At 43.8% G+C, this 19,857-nt stretch overlaps 2 protein-coding genes across 2 annotated transcripts; one reads left to right on the top strand and one right to left on the bottom strand.

The window, feature by feature from the left end:
- Positions 1–2,555: 2,555 nt before the first annotated feature.
- LOC139221827 (NXPE family member 3-like) lies at positions 2,556–6,424 on the top strand. Its single transcript, XM_070853769.1, has 6 exons — positions 2,556–2,610; positions 2,753–3,199; positions 3,956–4,254; positions 4,926–4,996; positions 5,263–5,469; positions 5,548–6,424. Exons 1-6 carry the CDS (start codon positions 2,602–2,604, stop codon positions 6,099–6,101), a joined length of 1,587 nt encoding a protein of 528 aa, XP_070709870.1. The 5' UTR covers positions 2,556–2,601; the 3' UTR covers positions 6,102–6,424.
- Positions 6,425–12,442: 6,018 nt separating this feature from the next.
- Positions 12,443–18,934, bottom strand: LOC139222236 (F-box only protein 15-like). The gene is made up of 9 exons (XM_070854209.1): positions 18,741–18,934; positions 17,562–17,666; positions 16,678–16,887; positions 16,003–16,203; positions 15,181–15,304; positions 14,967–15,049; positions 14,537–14,682; positions 13,616–13,740; positions 12,443–12,709 (listed from the first exon to the last, which is right to left on the bottom strand). Exons 1-9 carry the CDS (start codon positions 18,932–18,934, stop codon positions 12,443–12,445), a joined length of 1,455 nt encoding a protein of 484 aa, XP_070710310.1.
- Between the last annotated feature and the right edge of the window lie 923 nt (positions 18,935–19,857).

Here is a 19,857-nt window from a genome sequence, read left to right as displayed (position 1 = left end):
AGTGATGAGAGAAATGTTAAGCGCTCATATAAACACGCCGACTGTGCGGCTGTTCCAATATTTATAATATGAACAGGACTTCCATGTTATCCACATCCCATTCCTCTCAGAGAGTCATGGCATACTTATATAATTCCTATCTCTAGGAAGAGACATTGAACAGACAATGCAAAGATCACAGTAGCCTCACCCATGTAATCACTTTCCTTGTTACCTGTGCGCCGGGAACCAGAAACCCAACCCTCTGCAGGCACCTTAGAAATGTTTAGGACCATCCAGAGCCACAGAGCGAGTGTTGTCTCCGACTGAACCTAAAGGTAAGAGTCTATTTAAAACTTCATTTTGCAGACATGAAAACTGATAACTTTTGAGGTTATTGGACTTTTACTGTTGCTGTTTCCATTTCATGCTTCTTCCGGGAGGGAAAGACTGGACTTTGTACTCTCCTTTGCTCGACTAAAAAGCAATTATTAATTATTAAGTACAAAATTATAAGCAAAATATATTCCAGGTACTTTTACTAAATCTATGATCACACGTCAGGATTTATTTGTTGATTTTATTTCTCATCAACCTGAATCTACAACGTAGGTAGTAACTGAAGAGTTCTCAGTGTCTCTGAGACGTCGTGCTGTCGAAGTATAAAGGAGCAGAAAATGGAAACAATCAGAGAACCTCACAACTGTTCTTTATCCAGATAAACCTGCAGCATTTCTTTTCGTTATTTCACTATTTAACGCACAAATTATTTGAAATTCTCCACGTAAGTGTTGTTTGAAAGTGTTTAGAGGAACACGTAACGTTAGAATAGAGGTTTTTCTTTCGATTCTGTGTGTGTTTTATCTGCAAATGTGTGTTTTTTGTATTTTTATGAGGTGTGTGAATTGTTTGATATGACACAGAAGTAAAAACTACTACTGTTGTAATATATTACTCTCAGAAAGTCCATCATACATGACGAGTACTGTCGCTTTTGATACTTAAAGTACATTTTGCTGCTAGTTCAGCTCTTCATTTCTCTCTTTCTGTATATATGTGAAATAAAAGAATACATTTCTCAGTTTTACTACATTTCCCCCAACTGAATACAGCCTCATAGTATCCCTCAGTACCTGTGTATGCAAATTAAAGCTCATCTATGTTGTAATCTGAGCCGTGACACCATCACAGGCCACGGCCTCAGTGAACCAACCTGTTCTCATGTCTTTGTTAATCTTTAACCACCTTTGCATGTTATGCCGACACACAAGATTTCAGCAAAGAGAAGCCGCTCAGCTCTCAAAGTAAAACACCCCATGCAGACTGGAAATCGTATACTCCACCACCACCGTCAGACGTCAGCCTGTCAGAGGGTTTTTAACACCTCCATGACGACCAGAGGTTCATCTTGGATGTGGAGAAACACTTTTAGCTGCTGTCTGTAGCTGCAACACAACAAAGTAGGAAATACATCCAAGAATGAGACAGAATAAGAAACGCAGCCTCATATGAGATTAAAGAAATGTTAAAGGACTGTGACACTTACTTGCTGGTGGCTCTTGCTCTCTTGGTGGAACAGGCATGAGGGGAGTCCCATTTGCTCATGCTGCACCAGGGTCGCCCCCGTAACGATTGCATCTCTGATGGGTGCCTTGTGCGTCAGATTGAGACGTCAAAGTCACAACTTTCAAACTCGTGGTGGCGCTGGAGAAAATCACCAAGATTCATTGTCTGGGATCCACAAGTGTCTGCCAAATTGCGCTCCCGTCCATTGAGAAGATGCCGAGATATTTCAGTGGATAACTGAAGATGTTGAACTGCTGGCGGCCTTGTGGAAAAGTCAGCGGATCACTGAAGTCATGAGACTTCATCCTCTGGACGCCATACCATGTTTCATGCCAATCCAACCAATAGTTGTTGAGGAATTTCAGTCTGGACCAAACTGGTGGGCTGCGGTGGATTTAGTTTAGTTTGTATGGAGATGATTTCCCAATTTAGTCCATGTTTTAGCAAGTTAAACTTATTAGGTGTCAGTTACCCTTTGTTCTTATCTTATTACTCCAGCAGCAGGTGATCTGGTCACTGTGCTACGCTGCAGCCAGAGATGAAGACTGACCACCGATCATGAATGTCAAAGTTTGGAAGTGCGGGGAGGTCAACATCTGCCTTCCCAAGTACAGCGCCGTCTTCCTCTTTCTGGCTGTGTTTGCCTTCATGTTCGTGCTACGAAACATGGAGATTCTGGAGGTGAGAACTTCGGTTTTGGTGGGAGCACTTGAAGGGGGATGACCCTGAAATGTGATGCTCAGGATCAGGGTAGAAGCCGGGGAATGTAAACGTTTAGAGCTATGCCTAAACACCAGCTAAATGCACCATTTTAGATAATGTAATGCCTAAAGATTTCCTGTGATTCTTCTATGCTAAATGTATGCATTCAACGCTGTGGACAAAAACCTTCACTTGCTTCACTTACTGTGATTTGTAAAGAATCATTTGGGGAAAGTTGAGTTGAGATTTCTATATTTCTGTTTGTCTTTGTGCCCTTCTCAGTGGTTTCAAGTCGGCAGAGGTCAGTTGGAACAAGCTAAAGGAGATTCTGCATCTCATGCATCAAAAGAGAAAATGGTTTGTGTTACAGTCATCATTTACTGCCTTGTTTTGCGTTCAAACATTGAAAATCTTCCTGAATCATCAAACTCCTGCATATTTCCCATGGGTCAATGTTAAGAACAATGTATGCATCTTTATCACCATCTCTCTCTCTCCCTGCCAGCTTCAGCATAAATTGAACTCCACCACCATCGTCCCGAGAGTTTCAACTGCCCCTAATGTGCATCATGGCGTCTGCACCCTCAAGAAACTGTCCCCTGAGGATGCCGTGGAGGAACGCCTCCTACTAGACTCCATTGCTTGGCCTGAAACTCCACTTTTGCCAAGTCCTCTTTCCCTGGAGAAGACCAGTGATCCTGCCCACAGCACCTTCACCATTCTCCCACCAGGGAGGGGAGGAGGACAGCGGCACGTAGGCGATCAGCTGGAGGTTAGAATCAAAATGTACGACTTCAAGGGCAATCCCAGGACGTTTGGGGGAGACTTCTTGCTCGCCTGGCTGCACAACCCGACGCTTGGTGCAGGTGTGGTTGGGCGCGTGGTGGATCATCTCAACGGCAGCTACTCTGCGGTGTTCTCTTTACTCTGGGAAGGAAGCTCAGAGGTTCAGGTGATGCTTAACACTATCATGTTAAATATAGATATTTTAAATCTAAGTGACCCGTGTTGTGAGATTGTAATAAGAAACGCTGGCACACCTCAGGGAACTGTACTAGTGCCACTCCTTTTCACTCCATACTTGGCCTCAGTCCTCTCACTTTAGTTGCCCTCTTTAGCTCCTTGTGGACAGCCTACTGATCCCTTGCCATGAAGGTACATGCATTTGCATTTTCTTTACTAATCTAGGGTTTGGTGTTCTTGAAGTGGCAGACCTTTTATGAGGGTACAGTTGTGACCATGCAGAACAGTCTGTTAATCAGTGAGACATAGTCCATAGCCCTCCTGGAACTGTTCCCAGGTAAACACTCCTGGAGGGTTTCCTCAGCGTCCTTTGACAGGCTTATAGGTGGCCTCAAGGTGTATCAGGTTGTGGCCTGACTCTCCATGGGTCCTTAAAAGCTCTTAAATTCACGTCTACTAATAATAGGCTTTGAACTGAATTAAATAGTCTTTTATAAAGTCTGTTTGAGAAGGTCTCATATTTATTTATTTATTGAATGCTGTGAACATGGTCTAAGATTCACTCTTTGACAAAATCAGCTCAGAGTTGTTTTTCTGTTATGGTTCGCCTGCATTGAACACCTAAACTTATATGGACCTCTCATGAAATGGATGTGTCGCAGAATGTCTGTTTTTTAGGTTTTCACGACGTGTGTTATATGAAAACGATGAACGTAATGAAAACTGGGGTTCTCCATCCTATCAGGTGACGCTGGTTCACACGAGGGAGGCTGTCCGAGTGATGCAGAACATGGCAAGCAAACAGCCTTATAGGGTTTACTTCAAAAGCCTCTTTCGCTCAGGCAAACTCTCCGAAACTACCGTCTGTAACGTCTGCCTACGTCCAACTCCGAAAAGGTCGCTGTGCAACTACACTGACATCCACACTGGCGAGCCTTGGTTCTGCTTCAAGCCGATGAAGCTGAGCTGTGGCGCCAGGATCATCCACACCAAAGGAGGAATGAAACAAAACGTCTCGGCCGGAGACCAGACACTGTTCCAAAGGTGAGGGAGAAGAGAGACAGGATTGGCATTATGTGCAACTTCTAATAAATACATATATAGAGTTACCTGTGCGTGTCATTTGAGGGGAATTTTAGATATTTGTAACTACATGTTCAGCTCTAAACCTTAAGAAAGAAGCTCTAAACCCTAAAAACAAGCTAAAAACCCTAAAAAGAAACTCTAAACCCTAAAAAAAAGACTGTAAATCCTAAAGAAGCAGCTCTAAACCTTAATAACAAACTAAAAAAAAGCTTTTGCCATCTATGTTTTACTGTTAATTTAAGATGCATGTTTATTTTTTTGCCACTTGGGGGCAAAGCAACAATCTATAAACATAACACTGACATATTATCGCTTTATAAAGCTATGAAGCAAAAGTGTAGCAGCAGAGGGCTTTTTACACATTCAGCACACGTGGAGGAACATTAGCACTGAGATCTGCTGCGTCTGATCAAATATGCTGATGAGCTGAAAGATGGATGCAGTGGCACCGTGACGTATGAAAATATTAGTTAGTGTAGCTTTAAAACACAAAATAGAGGTTTAGAGGCCAAGTTCTGTGTAAAACTTCTCATTTTACTGATTGGTTGTTCCCGTTTTCATCTAAACTATGTTGGTATATTGTACTGTGTGTCAGGGATAGTTTATTTATTATGTGTGCTTTTCTTCAGTGAGGTCAACATGAAAGTCCCCATTCAGGCCTCAGGACCTGCCAACATCACTGTGCTGCCAAAACAGAAAGGTAAAGCAAAGCAGTTGTAAATAACTTTGTTCTGGGTAGAGATGATATATTACAAAAAGTTATGCATCACATTTGTGGAAGATCTCTGCAGTGGAAACCTCAAGCGAAATGGCAGACTTCCCTTTTATGCTAGATGGTTTTGGCATCAAAATACATTCTGACAACACATCTAGCAAGAAATGTGCATTTCACTGTCATAATCTTCGTTAGGTGAACGTATATGATATTTAAAAACACCCCGCCCTGAGTCTTTAACCTCCTTTCAGGTCAATCAAATGCAAAGAGCAGCAGTGTGAAGTCTGGGCCCTCTGGTTACTACTACCAGGATACGTGGCGAGCACTAGATGGCACCACAGTTCACCAATTCAACACCTCGTCTGCCATCACTCAGTGTCTGAGAGACAAAGTGGTCCACATGTATGGAGACTCCACCATCAGGCAGTGGTTTGAATACCTCAACGCAGTACTGCCAGGTAGCGAATCCTCAGGAGTAACTGCAAACAACTGTGCTCACACTGCAGCTTAAACCGTTTTCTCTGCAACACTTTCAGATCTGAAGAAGTTTAACCTGCACCATCAGAAGCAAGTTGGACCTTTCATGGCGTTGGACCATGAAAACAACATCTTGGTGACGTACCGCTGCCACGGTCCTCCCATCAATTTTGCCAGCGTCCCCACCAGCGAGCTGCGTTACATTGCCAATGAACTAGACGGTTTAATCGGAGGTTCAAACACCGTCGTGGTTATTGGCGTGTGGGCTCACTTCACCACTTACCCCGTCGAGGTCTACATGCGGCGGTTGCTGAGCATCCGCAGGGCGGTGGTCCGGCTGCTGGACAGGGCTCCGGGCACGCTGGTCGTCATCCGGACCGCGAACCCCAAAACTTTGACGCGCACTGTGGCGCTAATCAGCAGCGACTGGCACGCGGTGCAGTGTGACAAAGCAATCAGAGCCGCGTTCAAAGGTCTGAACGTTCGTCTGGTGGACGCCTGGGAGATGGTCCAGGCCCACCGCCTGCCGCACAACCTCCACCCGCAACCTGCCATCATTCAGAACATGATTAACGTCCTCCTGTCCCATACGTGCCCGAAGAAGGGCGGCTAGATGTGCATTTGCTGGGGTGAGGAGAGGAGATTAAATCAGAGTCAAGTATGTCAAGTGAGCACGAAGGACACAGAAAAAGATGGAAAGCTGCTCCGAGCCAGGTTGGGTATTTCAAATAAATACTTCTGGTAATGGCCACACAGCTACCAGTCTGACTTGGCTTACCAGGAGTGGATGGTGTCGTTCTCTGGCTGCTGAGTGAAGTTTTTTGTTTTGGTTTCAGTCAGAAATCTCTGATAAGTACATTGAATTCTACCGACGAAGAACCGAAGAGCAGGCGAAGTTAGCAACTCACTAAAAAAATAAAGAAATATTGGATGTAATATGAGGTTTTTCCCCCGTTATTTACTTGAATGTCAAGTGTTTCACTTTGTTCTATTAAAACAACAGTCATGTGTCTGTATGTATGTTATTTAAAGCTAAGATGAGGCTTGATTACAGGACAGTGTTTCCCGAGCTGCGGTGGGCGGCTAGTAGCACAAATAAAAGAAATGTTATTCTACGTAGACTCATTTTGGAAGATCTCTGACGACAGCAAACCAAAATGGCGCCAAGTTTTCATTAATCCCTTTAGCAATAACTGCTCACCAGCAGCTCAGCTTTTTATTTTTCTTTACTCTTTGTGTTGCAGCTTTTGTCCCTTTATGTTTTTTCCTTGCGTGCACAGTAAAGTGTGTTTCATGTCTTCATTGCTTTGTGTGTTTTGGCTCTTTTTGTTGTGCTAGTTGGATACGGTGAAGCTCTCAATATAAAAATCTGTACATGAAGTGAATCTCATGCTTCTCTATCTAGAGATGTGAAGAAATGGTCACATGTGACAGAGGCAAGTAATCAAGCTTCACAGGGTGGAGGAGGAGACTCGCTTCACTTCCTTAGACAGGAAGTTGAGAGAAACAAGTCAAGGCCGAGGTAGTAACCACCACAGGATCATAACTGAATGCTGAGAGACTCTGGGTGAGTTATTTAATAACGTGACGTCCCATTTGTGTGTGTTGGGGGGTTTATTGTTTGAATAGACGTTTTTTTAAGGTGCGTACTCTCTTATATACTTTATGTGGAGGCTACTTTTTACAAGTTAATCCGTCTAAAACCAGAAAACGTTAAAGAAAGAGTCCTGTCTGGGTTAAAATGAAGACTAGATTAGGATGTTTGAAAACATCTGGGGAACCTTCGTCATGGTTACAATAACTAATAAGACTAATAACTAATAAGAACTTGGTTTCAGCTGAGTATTGTGTTGACTAAAGCACCTCCAGAAACAAAACTCTTCCTGTAGATCCCTGAGAGGAAACATTAAATAAACCGGACCAATGTTTGTACTTGGCGCAAATATTAGGCAGCGCTTTCTTTCTGGGAGGCTACATGTGGGGGTCGTGTTGTGTTTGAGAGCAGGGAGATTTGATTTTTCACATCTGGACTTTCTTTGTAAGGAGTAAAGGAGTAAAGGATCTCTGCAGAATGAGGAGTGTTTAGTTCAGCAGGAGGGAAGTCAGGCCTGTGCTCTCAGAGTGCACCTCAGCCAAACTGAAAGTTGAAGAGAAGTTCATGGAGGAGTGACGCAAGTACGTTTTTCTGGCGGATGTAGATTAAAAGGAAGAAGAGCAGGTTAAAAAAACAACAACAGGCGTATAATATATATATATTATATAAGTAAGACACTGATTTACCTGGATGATTCATCTTTCTACATTTGAGGAATATTGTAGTCGAGTCTATCCAGGAATCATTGTTATTATTAATAACATTATTAACCATTATTATTAATTATCAAAGGGAAAACAGCAGAAAATGACATAACAAAGTGTAAAAAAGGATTTAAGTACTCACCATCTCACTTTCTTTGAACAACAAAATGTAGAAAGAATTAACATATCTAACATTTTGTCATCCGTTTGTCATCAGAGGCACTAAAGAAGCGGCTTGACATGAGAAAAATAAAACCTGAATTTGTGTTTCGCTTATTTTCTCCAGGGAGCCAAAAATGGAGGACCTGAAAGAGAAACTCTGGCAAACGCTGCAGGACTTGAGGGAAGATGAGTTCAAGACTTTCAAATGGTTCCTGAAGCAGGGTGACGTCCAAGAAGGCTTTCCAGGCATCCCGGCGGCTCAGCTGGAGAAGGCAGAGCGGCAGGACACCGTGGATCTGATGGTTCAGAAGCATCAGGGGCCTGGAGCTCTGAAAGTTACCTTGAAGGTTTTAGAGAAGATCAGCAGGAACGATCTGGTGCAGCAGCTGCAACACTTCAGCTGGCCAAAAGGTACAAATATGAAGATCTGAAAACCTTCTGAAGTCACTTTTTTATGGTTTAGAGTTATTTTTTTATGGTTTAAAGTGACTTTATTATGGTTTAGAGTTACTTTACTATGGTTTAGAGTTACTTTACTATGGTTTAGAGTGACTTTATTATGGTTTAGAGTTACTTTACTATGGTTTAGAGTTACTTTTCTATGGTTTAGAGTCACTTTACTATGGTTTAGAGTCACTTTATTATGGTTAAGAGTGACTTTATTATGGTTTAGAGTTACTTTTCTATGGTTTAGAGTCACTTTACTATGGTTTAGAGTCACTTTATTATGGTTTAGAGTGAATTTATTATGGTTTAGAGTGGCTTTACTATGGTTTAGAGTTACTTTTCTATGGTTTAGAGTGACTTTACTATGGTTTAGAGTTACTTTTCTATGGTTTAGAGTGGCTTTACTATGGTTTAGAGTTACTTTTCTATGGTTTAGAGTGGCTTTACTATGGTTTAGAGTTACTTTTCTATGGTTTAGAGTTACTTTTCTATGGTTTAGAGTGACTTTACTATGGTTTAGAGTTACTTTTCTATGGTTTAGAGTTACTTTTCTATGGTTTAGAGTGACTTTACTATGGTTTAGAGTTACTTTTCTATGGTTTAGAGTTACTTTTCTATGGTTTAGAGTCACTTTACTATGGGTTAGAGTTACTTTACTATGGTTTAGAGTTACTTTTTTATGGTTTAGAGTTACTTTTTTATGGTTTAGAGTAACTTTATTATGGTTTAGAGTTAGTTTACTATGGTTTAGAGTTACTTTTTTATGGTTTAGAGTTACTTATATACATGTGTTAACACATTACATTATAAAAGCCGATATGCAAGTCTGACAGTGTGTTTTTGTTCTGCCTTGTTTTAGGCCCCAGGACACATTATTCTGGTGCCCAGAAAGAAGAGCACAACGCAGAAAAGGCCGAGCTGAAGAGGATGGAGAAGTTTGCAGTTGATGTGACTCTGGATCCTGATACCGCTCATCCTAACCTCATCCTGTCTGCTGACGGGAAACGAGTGCATCATGTTGATGAGACCAAGGCGCTCCCAGAGAACCCTAAGAGGTTTAAAAGTTGTAATTATGTTTTAGGAAAGCAGGGCTTCTCCTCAGGAAGGTTTTACTTTGAGGTTCAGGTTAGAGGGAAGACAGCGTGGACTGTAGGCGTCGCCACAGAGTCGATTGACAGGAAGGGAATCACCATGCTGAGTCCTGAAGATGGCTTCTGGACGATTGCTTTGAGGAATGAAGACGAGTACACCGCTGCCATTTACCCCATAGTTCATCTCTCTCTGAATCACCCTCTGAAGAAGGTGGGAGTGTTTGTGGATTACGAAGAGGGTCTGGTCTCCTTTTACGACGTAGATTCCACAGATCTTCTCTACTCCTTCACTGGCTGCTCCTTCACTGAGGATCTCCTGCCACTCTTCAGCCCCTGTAGTAACGACAGGAGGAAAAACTCTGCCCCACTCATCATTTCTCCCGTCAGAGATCAGGAAGTATGTGAAAGAAAGAAAGCTGGGCTGAAGAGTGTCCAGAAGTTTGCAGTTGATGTGACTCTGGATCCTGATACGGCTCATCCTGCTTTAATCGTGTCAGATGATGGCAAACAAGTGTATGATGGTGACGTGATGAGGAAAGTTCCACGCAACCCCAAGAGGTTTAAAAGATGTGTTAATGTTTTAGGAAAGCAGGGCTTCTCTTCGGGAAGGTTTTACTTTGAGGTTCAGGTTCGAGGGAACAGTTCCTGGACTTTAGGAGTGGTCAAAGAGTCGATTGACAGGAAGGGAATCATCATAATGACTCCTGAAGAAGGTTTCTGGACGATTGCTTTGAGGAATGAAGACGAGTACTCGGCTTCCGAAAACCCTCCAGTTATTCTCTCTCCGAAGTCGCATCCTCAGAAGGTGGGAGTGTTTGTAGATTATGAAGAGGGTCTGGTCTCCTTTTACGATGTTGACTCCGCTGATCTTCTCCACTCCTTCGCTGGCTGCTCCTTCACTCAGAAGCTCCTCCCATTCTTTGGTCCAGAAATAACTGATGGTGGAAGTGGTGGTCCTCCTGTGATCATCACTCCTGTTAATCAACCACTGAACTCTCAGTGTGCACAGAGTTAGACTATATTCATGGCGGAAGATGAGCGGGGGCAAAGCACAGCTGGACCCTACCATCACCTTTACCTTTTACTAGACCCCGCAGCCAAATGGGACGTAGTCTTTCAGATGTGTTCTGGGTCTGAGCAGGGGTCGCTTTCTAGTTGCACGTACCTGGACTACCTTCACTGGGAGGTATCAAGGTACATCTCGATCCGCTGCCTGGACCGGTTTCATCAACTCCAAAAGGAGCAGAGGTTCTGCCCCAAGATCCTTCTAGAAATCTGAGCACCGCTCACGCTTTTATCCACAATCGCATTCTTCGGACCGTGGCTTGCACAGGAGTCCAGTAACAAAGCACTTTTCAGGTTCCCACAAGCCATTTCACCAAGTAAAAGAGTCGAGATTCTTCGTTTTTTGCCCAGAAAAGCTTTGGCCCCCTCTTGCATAACATAAAGAGAAGTATGAGATCAGCATCTTGTCTACGGTCCCAGCCAGAGACTCCTAGGCCGACAACTCTGTACTACTGTTGGTCATCCCACAACACAATCCAGCGGTGAATCATCAAAATTGTCAAAATCAATACATTATTGAGGGGAATTTGATACTTTTTGATATTGGCATTGTATTGATGACAGAGGGGAATAAGAAAGATGGTGTGCAGTGGAGGTCTGATGATGGGAAACAAGTGCTTGATGCTGTTCCAGGCAACAACTTTGTTACAAGTGTGATCTTATTTTGAGCACAGGGTCCTGCAGCAACCCGTTAGGGATCGTTTTGCAAGAATGATCGCTGCTTGTTGTAAACTATCCTGCTTATTACACGGCTCTGTACTAAATAAAGCAATAATTTCACTTAAAATGTTGATTTGAATATGATTTCTGAACTGTGTCCACAGCGACAGTCTGTTATACAGAAATAACAGACTCGAGTCACCAACAAAGCCTTGTATTAATATTCGTTAAATCGCCATCGAACACTGTTAGACATCGTTAAATATGCTACTTAGCTCAGGTGAGGGGAGCAATCAAGCAGAAATGGAGCACAAAACGACCCAATCCACCACTGAGCCCTAATCAATGACAAACTCCTTCAAGCTTAAAAGTCACATGATCAGAGACAGACCGAGCACGTACCATTAAACTTTGTTCTTACAGCAAGGTCCAAATCCAGCCTTGGTCCCTTTGCTGCATGTCACCCTGTCAAATAAAGCACTGAAATGCAATAATACGAATAATAATCATAATTAAGACAGACAGGAAATTGCTTCCCTTCCATCAATACCTGTCGTCCATCAAACTGTCACTAACTGACTACTATGGAGGTTGGATTACGCCGACAAGCAACAAGGTTCTTGTGGGACAGCCGTCATTTCCAAATTATATTATATTATATTATTTATATCAGGGAGTCACAATAGAAAACCTTAATAACAGTTTCATTTTCAATTTCAAATCCTAGTTTGATCGGATCACAAAAACCGAGCGGAGGCAACAAACCGCTGAGAGGACGTGGTCAAAAGAGCGTTTCAGTGTCACAATTCTCAGACAAAAACAAAAAAAATACGTATTTGTTAAATGAAGAAACTTTTTTTAAACAAGAGGTTTAGTGAGTAATGGGACAGAATAATAAATAAGACGCTAAGATTTCCTGACTTTCCCCGTCTGGAAATAACTGCGGTGGAAACTCTGTCGTTAGAAACAGAATAAACACATAAATAACCTTCACGGCCTTTTTAAAGAGCAGTTTATTAGTCACACGAGTTTCTGTCATGTGTTTGTAGCTTAAACTGAAATTCATATCTACTCAAAATAAACCTGACTTTAAAACAAGTAATAGAATGTTTTTAGGAACAAAATACAAATAAACTTTTCTTCTAAAACTAAATTTAGTCTGTTTTTTTTCCTGAAAACAGTCTGAACTCCTCAGCGGAAGAACTCAAAGTCTCTGCGTCCCGGTGCAGCTTCAGTAGTCTCTGCTGAAACGCTCGTTGACTTTGACAACGGGGACGTAGACGGTGAGGCTGATGAGGAAGAACTGCTTCTGCTCCTTCAGCCACACCAGCTTCATCTTGGCCTGGCCCTCCGGCGTCTGGTGCTCCATCACAAAGTGCTCACCGCTGTAGTCGAAGGACAGCGTCCTCTTCGCCATCGCGATGCAGATGGGCGAGCTGACGCACCAGAACGGTTTCTGGAACTCGTCCAGCAGCGTCAGCGTTATGATGCAGCAGTTCTACGTAAGAAAGAAGCATCAGAGCAGCGTGTGCAGACTCTCCTGCATTCAGCTCAGCAACAAAGAGACTGAAGCTGATTATTTCCTTAAAGTTTAACTAGTTTTAATGTTCTCTCTTCGTAACCACCGGTGTTTTTCACTAATGGATCCTGGCGGCGTCCTCGCTGGCGGTTTTAAAAGGTCCCACATTGAGCAAAATGCACTTTTTAATGCCTTTGCAGCAGAAATGAGCCCCCAGTATGCACAGAGATCTTCTCCTGCTGCATCTTTCAGTAAATGTGCATAAAAAAAAACTCTCTGTTCATATTTGGCTCCCTTTATTTATTGGATTTATTGAAAACCTCCTGAATCTACCTTGCTGTCCGAAAGCAGCATCTGTTCTTCTAAAACACTGAAAACAGCAGTCACGTCTGGTGCAAGAAGAATAAAGTGTTTTCTTGAGCACTGAACCATGTAAACCTGCTCTAGAAGCACCTCTGAATGGCACCTGGAGCCGTTTCACCTTCACCTGAACATCAAATTTGGTTCTTTTTCTTTGTTTTTTTGCAGTTTCATCGTCTTCAGCCATCAAATTTCTCTTTGTTTGTTTGGTGATTGGAAGTTTTTACTCTAAAACGCCGGCCGAGACGATTTTTCCCAGCAATGTCGCCCAGTTCATAATACTGAAAGTTTGTCTCATTTCTTGATTTGATTTGATTTGTTTGTCTCTGTTATATCTTTTTATTTTACTAATTGTTTTAATATTCATCTATTATCAACCTCACGTCTGTTACAAGTGAGAAATGATAATAAAATTGTCAAAAATAAATGATTTCATTATTAAAAACAAAGTCTTTAAGTTCCTATTTTCATATATCTGTTGTTTGATGACTTTAGTCTTGTCCCTCCTGTTTCGGACAGACGTACCTCCACTGCGCCCTCCAGCTCCTCGCTCTTCCACGGCATCTTGATGCTTCCAGACAGCGACCTGTGCTGGGACAGGTTGGTCCTGTCGATCACCTTCAGCTCCATCAGTCCGCGCTGGATCTGAACTGATCACATCAACAACACAAGCTTTAGACATGAACAGGACAGTTCACCTGAGGGATCTGAGAAAACAAGAGGGGACTCTGGCCCTCTTTTTTCATATGCCTCAGCCAGCAGCCACTAAGTTCACTACAAGTGCCTGTTTGATCCACTGACAGGCTCAGAGTGTTATTCTAAGTGTGTGACAGCATCATGGAAAGGATCCCTACAGAGAGAGACCTGGAAGATCCTTTTGGTTTAACCACAAACAGCCGTTATATCGCTCTCTGCACACACACCAGACTACATTCACTAAAACAGTGATTTCAGACAGTAGTTGTTGGAGCACTGCTGTCACAATCAGTTAGTGTGTTTGTGTTATTGTGTGACTTTGGTGCTTTAAAGGGTCACTTCAGATCCAACACAATATTTGTGTGACACACAATAACAGACAGAAACTAACTGATTAGGAAAGTGATAGGCCACTAACTCCCATGCTCTGCAAGGCAAAATCCCTGTTTTAGTGAATGTAGTCTGGTGTGTGTGCTGTTTGTGGTTAAACCAAAAGGATCTTCCAGGTCTCTCTCTGTAGGGATCCTTTCCATGATGCTGTCACACACTTAGAATAACACTCTGAGCCTGTCAGTGGATCAAACAAGCTCTTTTAGTGGACCTACTGTGATCAGGTGCAGTTGTCCCAAAGATAACGGTACAGCTCCTTTCACAGCTGCTGGCTGAAACAATCTACTCCAACACTTTTAGACATAAAAACTGGAATTTCCCCCCAAAATAAGTCTTTATCATTAACTGTAATCAGGTTACCGGTGCGACAGGAGAGCTGGCGGAAGTGTCCCGACATGATCTCGGTGCCGGTGTTGTGCAGGACGAAGTGCAGAGTGTAGCCGTGCAGACCAAACTCAGGGTCCGAGTCGTCGGCGGGAGGGGGGTCCGTCGGCTCAGAGTACGGGCTGCAGGAAGGGACACACGGGACGGAAGTCAGAAATATTACCAGCAGATAATAACGGACTGTGTCCCCACTGATCTCTGATATAGTTACTCAAATATCAACACAGATGAAAACGGATTTGATTTGCTTTAAAAAGAGCATCTTAAATCAAAAAAGGAGCATTTTGATATCATAAAAAGATGATTGTAGCTGATATTGATGGACTTATTGATTACTTCCATCGTTTCATTTTATTAAAACAAACATTTAAAGACTACGTGCAGATAAGAACGGAGGAGAACTTACCAGGCCGGAGATCCCAGCAGGCTCCTCTCCACCAGCCTGTGGAAGTGCAGGCTGAGCATGACGAAGGCCACGACGCTCTGCCCCTGCACACACACACACACACACACACACAACACACAACACACACACACACACACACACACACACACAGGTTTTATCCAGTTTTTCTGAATGTATAAAATGGTCATGAGGACCATCTGCTGTCGTCTCGTACCCTCCAGATTCCCACAATGAAGCCCGGCGGCAGATGCATCAGTGTGATCAGTCGGTCTTTGCCGACGAAGCGAGCGTGTCGAGGCTTCACGTCCAGCTTTAAGATCAGAGAGCGCCAGCCGGGCCTGAGGAGGAGGAGGAGGAGGAGGAGGAGGAGGAGGAGGAAGAGAGGGAGAGATGAGGCCTGATGGAGGAGGAGGAGGAGGAAGAGGAGAGGGAGAGATGAGGCCTGATGGAGAGGAGGAGGAGGAAGAGGAGAGGGAGAGATGAGGCCTGATGGAGAGGAGGAGGAGGAGGAAGAGGAAGAGAGGGAGAGATGAGGCCTGATGGAGGAGGAGGAGGAGATGAGGCCTGATGGAGAGGAGGAGGAAGAGGAGAGGGAGAGATGAGGCCTGATGGAGAGGAGGAGGAGGAAGAGAGGGAGAGATGAGGCCTGATGGAGGAGGAGGAGGAGGAAGAAGAGAGGGAGAGATGAGGCCTGATGGAGAGGAGGAGGAGGAAGAGAGGGAGAGATGAGGCCTGATGGAGGAGGAGGAGGAGGAAGAGAGGGAGAGATGAGGCCTGATGGAGAGGAGGAGGAGGAAGAGAGGGAGAGATGAGGCCTGATGGAGAGGAGGAGGAGGAAGAGAGGGAGAGATGAGGCCTGATGGAGGAGGAGGAGGAGGAAGAAGAGAGGGAGAGAGGAGGAGGAAGAAGAGGAGGAGGGAGAGATGAGGCCTGATGGAGGAGGAGGAGGAGGAAGAAGAGAGGGAGAGAGGAGGAGGAAGAAGAGGAGGAGGGAGAGATGAGGCCTGCAGCCAGAGGAGGAGCGGCAGGGTCTTACTCTGAGGCTGTGGCACCCTTGGGTGCCCCCCTCCTGACTCCGTGCACCTGGATGCTGCTGATGTGGTGAAATCTGGGGAAGCCTCCTCGGCTCCAGCGGACGACCACGGACGTCTCGAAGAAGAAGAGGCGGCTCTGCTCCTGCCGGCTCTCCTGCCCCAAACCGTCGCTCAGCGTCAGCTCCCAGCTCACATTCAGCCTCCTGGAGAGGAGCAACAACCACCAGTAACCACCAACAACCACCAGTAACCACCGGTAACCACCAACAACCACCAGTAACCACCGGTAACCACCAACAACCACCGGTAACCACCAACAACCACCAGTAACCACCGGTAACCACCAACAACCACCGGTAACCACCAATAAGCACCGGTAACCACCAATAACCACCAATAACCACCAACAACCACGGTAACCACCGGTAACCACCAATAACCACCAACAACCACCAGTAACCACCAGTAACCACCAATAAGCACCAGTAACCACCAGTAACTACCTGAGGAGGCTTTAGGGAGAGAAAAGCTGCTTCTGATTAGATTCTTAATCTCAGGATTATATCAGTACTTTTACCTCTGAGAACACAGGAGCTGCTGCTCTACTGCTGCCTCCATCAGTTTGTTTGTGTCCATGTGCGACAGTTTTCACTTTCCTCTAAAGGTGTAGTTCGTACCTGAGGACCCACTCTGTGTGCCGGGGAAGCCCCGTGTACGGGCTGACGTCTCTCAGCTCCTTCCTCCACTTTTTCATTTCCTGTCCAGCCACGGTCCTGAGGTACATCTTCTTCCAGTGGCCCGTCGGCCGGTCCTCCGCGGCGTCCGCAGACTTCGGCTTCCACATTTGGCTCCCAAACTCTGACGTGTAAATCCTCTGCCACATGACACTGCAGTGAAAGAAGAGTTACTCCTCACTGTCAAAACAAGTCCTGCTGCTCATTTTTAAAACTTTATTTAACACAAAATTACATTAATTACAATAATCTGCATCCAATATGTATTCAGGACCATCCTGTTCTGATCTGCTGAGAAAAAACAACTGAAAAATGTTGTTTAGAGGTCGTGTTCATCATCGGCCTGCTTCAAAATAAAAGCCTCAAACTCTCCCTGACACTTCACAGTAAAAGTCCCTCACAGTTAAACAGCCCTGCAGCTGCTTCACAGTAAAGGCCTCCTGACGTTACAAGACCTTTGGCCACTTCACAGTAAAAGATGCTCAGCTGTTTCACAGTAAAAGCCCTGCAGCTGCTCCGCACTAAATGTTTTCATCCATAATTAACAGTAAAAGCCCTCAAACGGCGTCACAATCAGAGCTCTCAAGCTGCTTCACAGTAAAAGTTTATACAATTAACAGCGAAAGCCCCCCCCGACAGCTTCACAGTAAACACCCTCCAGCTGTTTCACAATAAAACCCCTCCAGCTGCTTCACAGTAGAAGCCTTTAGCCGACAGGAGCCTGTGAACACATCTATAGGAGTCACACCAGCTGGAGAAATAGTGGATATTTTAGAAATCTTTGGTTTAAACTTGTCTCCTGTTAAAAGACGACGTGTCAGACTTACTCATCGCTGGCGAGCTGGTTGAAGAGCTTGCTGACGTGGCTGATGCAGAAGAGCGAGGAGGCATCCAGGTAGGACAGAATCTTAACGAGGATCTCGGACGGCAGCCTGGAAGAAAAATAACGAGGAATCACCACGAAGAACTGACGCCGTTGTTTCTATCCCACCTGCAGGAGACAGTTTGGGCACTTAAGCTGCTAAATTTGGACATGAAGGGAGGTGTGTGAATCAATCTAAGGGCTGCAGCTAACAATCATATCTGTTATCTATTAGGCTGACAATTATTGATCATCTATAAATGTCAGAAAATATTGAAAATTCTTTGTAACAAGTTCCTAAACTGTCATATAAGAACCAGTAAAGTCTTCGATCGTTCTTCAACCAGAAAGATCCCATTGAAATGTAATTTCTTCTGCCAGCAGAAAAAGATAAAACAGGTTTCATTTAAAAGTGCAAACAAGGACGAATACCATCCCGAGAAAGAAAAATCAACATTACTGAATAAAAACTGGGTTTAACATATTTTTAAACATGTCAAAGGCAAGTATTTGGTTAAAAATGACTTTTTAATTAAACTTTTCTGTGTATTAATTAAACAATTAGCTAACCAGCTGAATAAATTAGTCAGTGGATTAATTATTAAATCAATAAATGACTGTTTTAGTCAATCCTCATCAATTAAAACATGTCGATCTGATATTTAAGCAATTTAAAAAGGATCAATAAAGTTGATCTTATCTTATCTTAATACTACTGTTAGCTAAAGTAGCAACAAATCCGTGTAAAACATCACCTGAAATGTCTTTTTAAATTGTTGTTTTAAGGCAAAATAAATTAAATTAAATTAAATTAAAACAGGCAGCAGCGACTGTTTACAGTGGCTGTGGTTAGCTAATGCTAATGCTAATGCTAACTTACATTTCAATGAAGATTTCCTCAAAGTGAAAAGAAGTTTCAAAAGAAGTTTTCACTTTGGCAATTTCCGCTTTCTTTTTCTCTGCTTTTGGTTTTGGGCTGCGAGATAAAGATAAAGAGAAGAAATAAAGAAAAATATGTTAGGATAAAATCAAATCATTCACACAAAAAAAAGTGTAAATAATAATTTTACATAGCAGAGGTGTAGTGTAAAAAAAGGAATCCTGGACTAACTGGTGCCCCGGTCCCAGGTTCCCGCCCTGTCACCTGGCTCCGCTTCCGCTAACCGGACCCGGTGCCGCCTTCGGCTGCCTCCTCCTCCTTCCGCCCGTCTTTCCTGTTCTCGGACCCGGTTTGCCTCCATCCGGGCCCGGCTGTAGTTTACCCGGAGCCGGCTGGGCGGCTTTCCTCTCCAAACCCTCCAAGAAGCTCCGAAAAAACTGCCCTCGTCCGGCCGCCATCTTGGATTTGAAGATGCCGCCAGTCTCGGTGGTTTTCACAATAAAAGCCTAATTGGGTGGTCATAGCGCCGCCGAACCGCTAGATGGCAGTCGCCTTATACTAAAGGACATTATGTTCATTGTTATCCCTTAGATGCCTTTATTTATTATTTAAATTAACAGTTATCAAGTATTTAAAATACCATAGCTTTAAAAAAGTACAGTCCTTATTATTCTGGATTTATTCTGTGTGATTAACAAATTTTTTATGATGCCCTATGGTCTCTGTTTTTAGGATTGTTATTTAAATATTAGCAGCCCAGTGCATGACCCCTGATTGATGACCTCAGATACCAGTGAGAAAACATAAATATGAAATCAGTTCAGAGGTTTGTTTGTCTCCAGCTGTGCACATGATGCACTCGTCCTCCACTGTCTGGCTGCTTTTCTCTACTTTCTCCTGGTGGTTTTAATACAAAGTTCTTTTTTTGCATTGTAAAACCTTATGGCAGCTGAAAAGGCCCCCCGGGGGGTGGGGGGGGAGCACCTGAGCCTGGTGGACTCTGTTTGGTGGATATCGGACCAACATCAGCGATGTAGGAAGTCCAGTCAGTGAACCGTCCTGTCGTTCTGGAAAATAAAAGATTCAACAGACGGTCTGCTGATGTTCTGGGCTGACTTAGCTGCTCCTGCCTGTGTGTGTGTGTGTATGTGAGTGTGTGTGTGTGTGAGTGTGTGTGAGTGTGTGTGAGTGTTGCATAAGCCTGCTTCTCAATTTAACTAAAAGCTGTGAAACCTGAGAGCACACGTACACACACACACACACACACACACGTTGATTGAACAAACTTTATTGCCCCAGCAGCAGCAGCCCTGAGGAGGCTCTCGCCGTCAGATGTAAACATGTTGTTGGTCTCCAGGCAGCCAGATGAACCACCACACGG

Source organism: Pempheris klunzingeri, chromosome 22 (assembly GCF_042242105.1).
Source record: "Pempheris klunzingeri isolate RE-2024b chromosome 22, fPemKlu1.hap1, whole genome shotgun sequence".
Lineage (NCBI taxonomy): Eukaryota > Metazoa > Chordata > Actinopteri > Acropomatiformes > Pempheridae > Pempheris > Pempheris klunzingeri.
The sequence above is the reverse complement of the archived record's forward strand: the minus strand, read 5'-3'. Positions and strand labels throughout refer to the sequence as shown.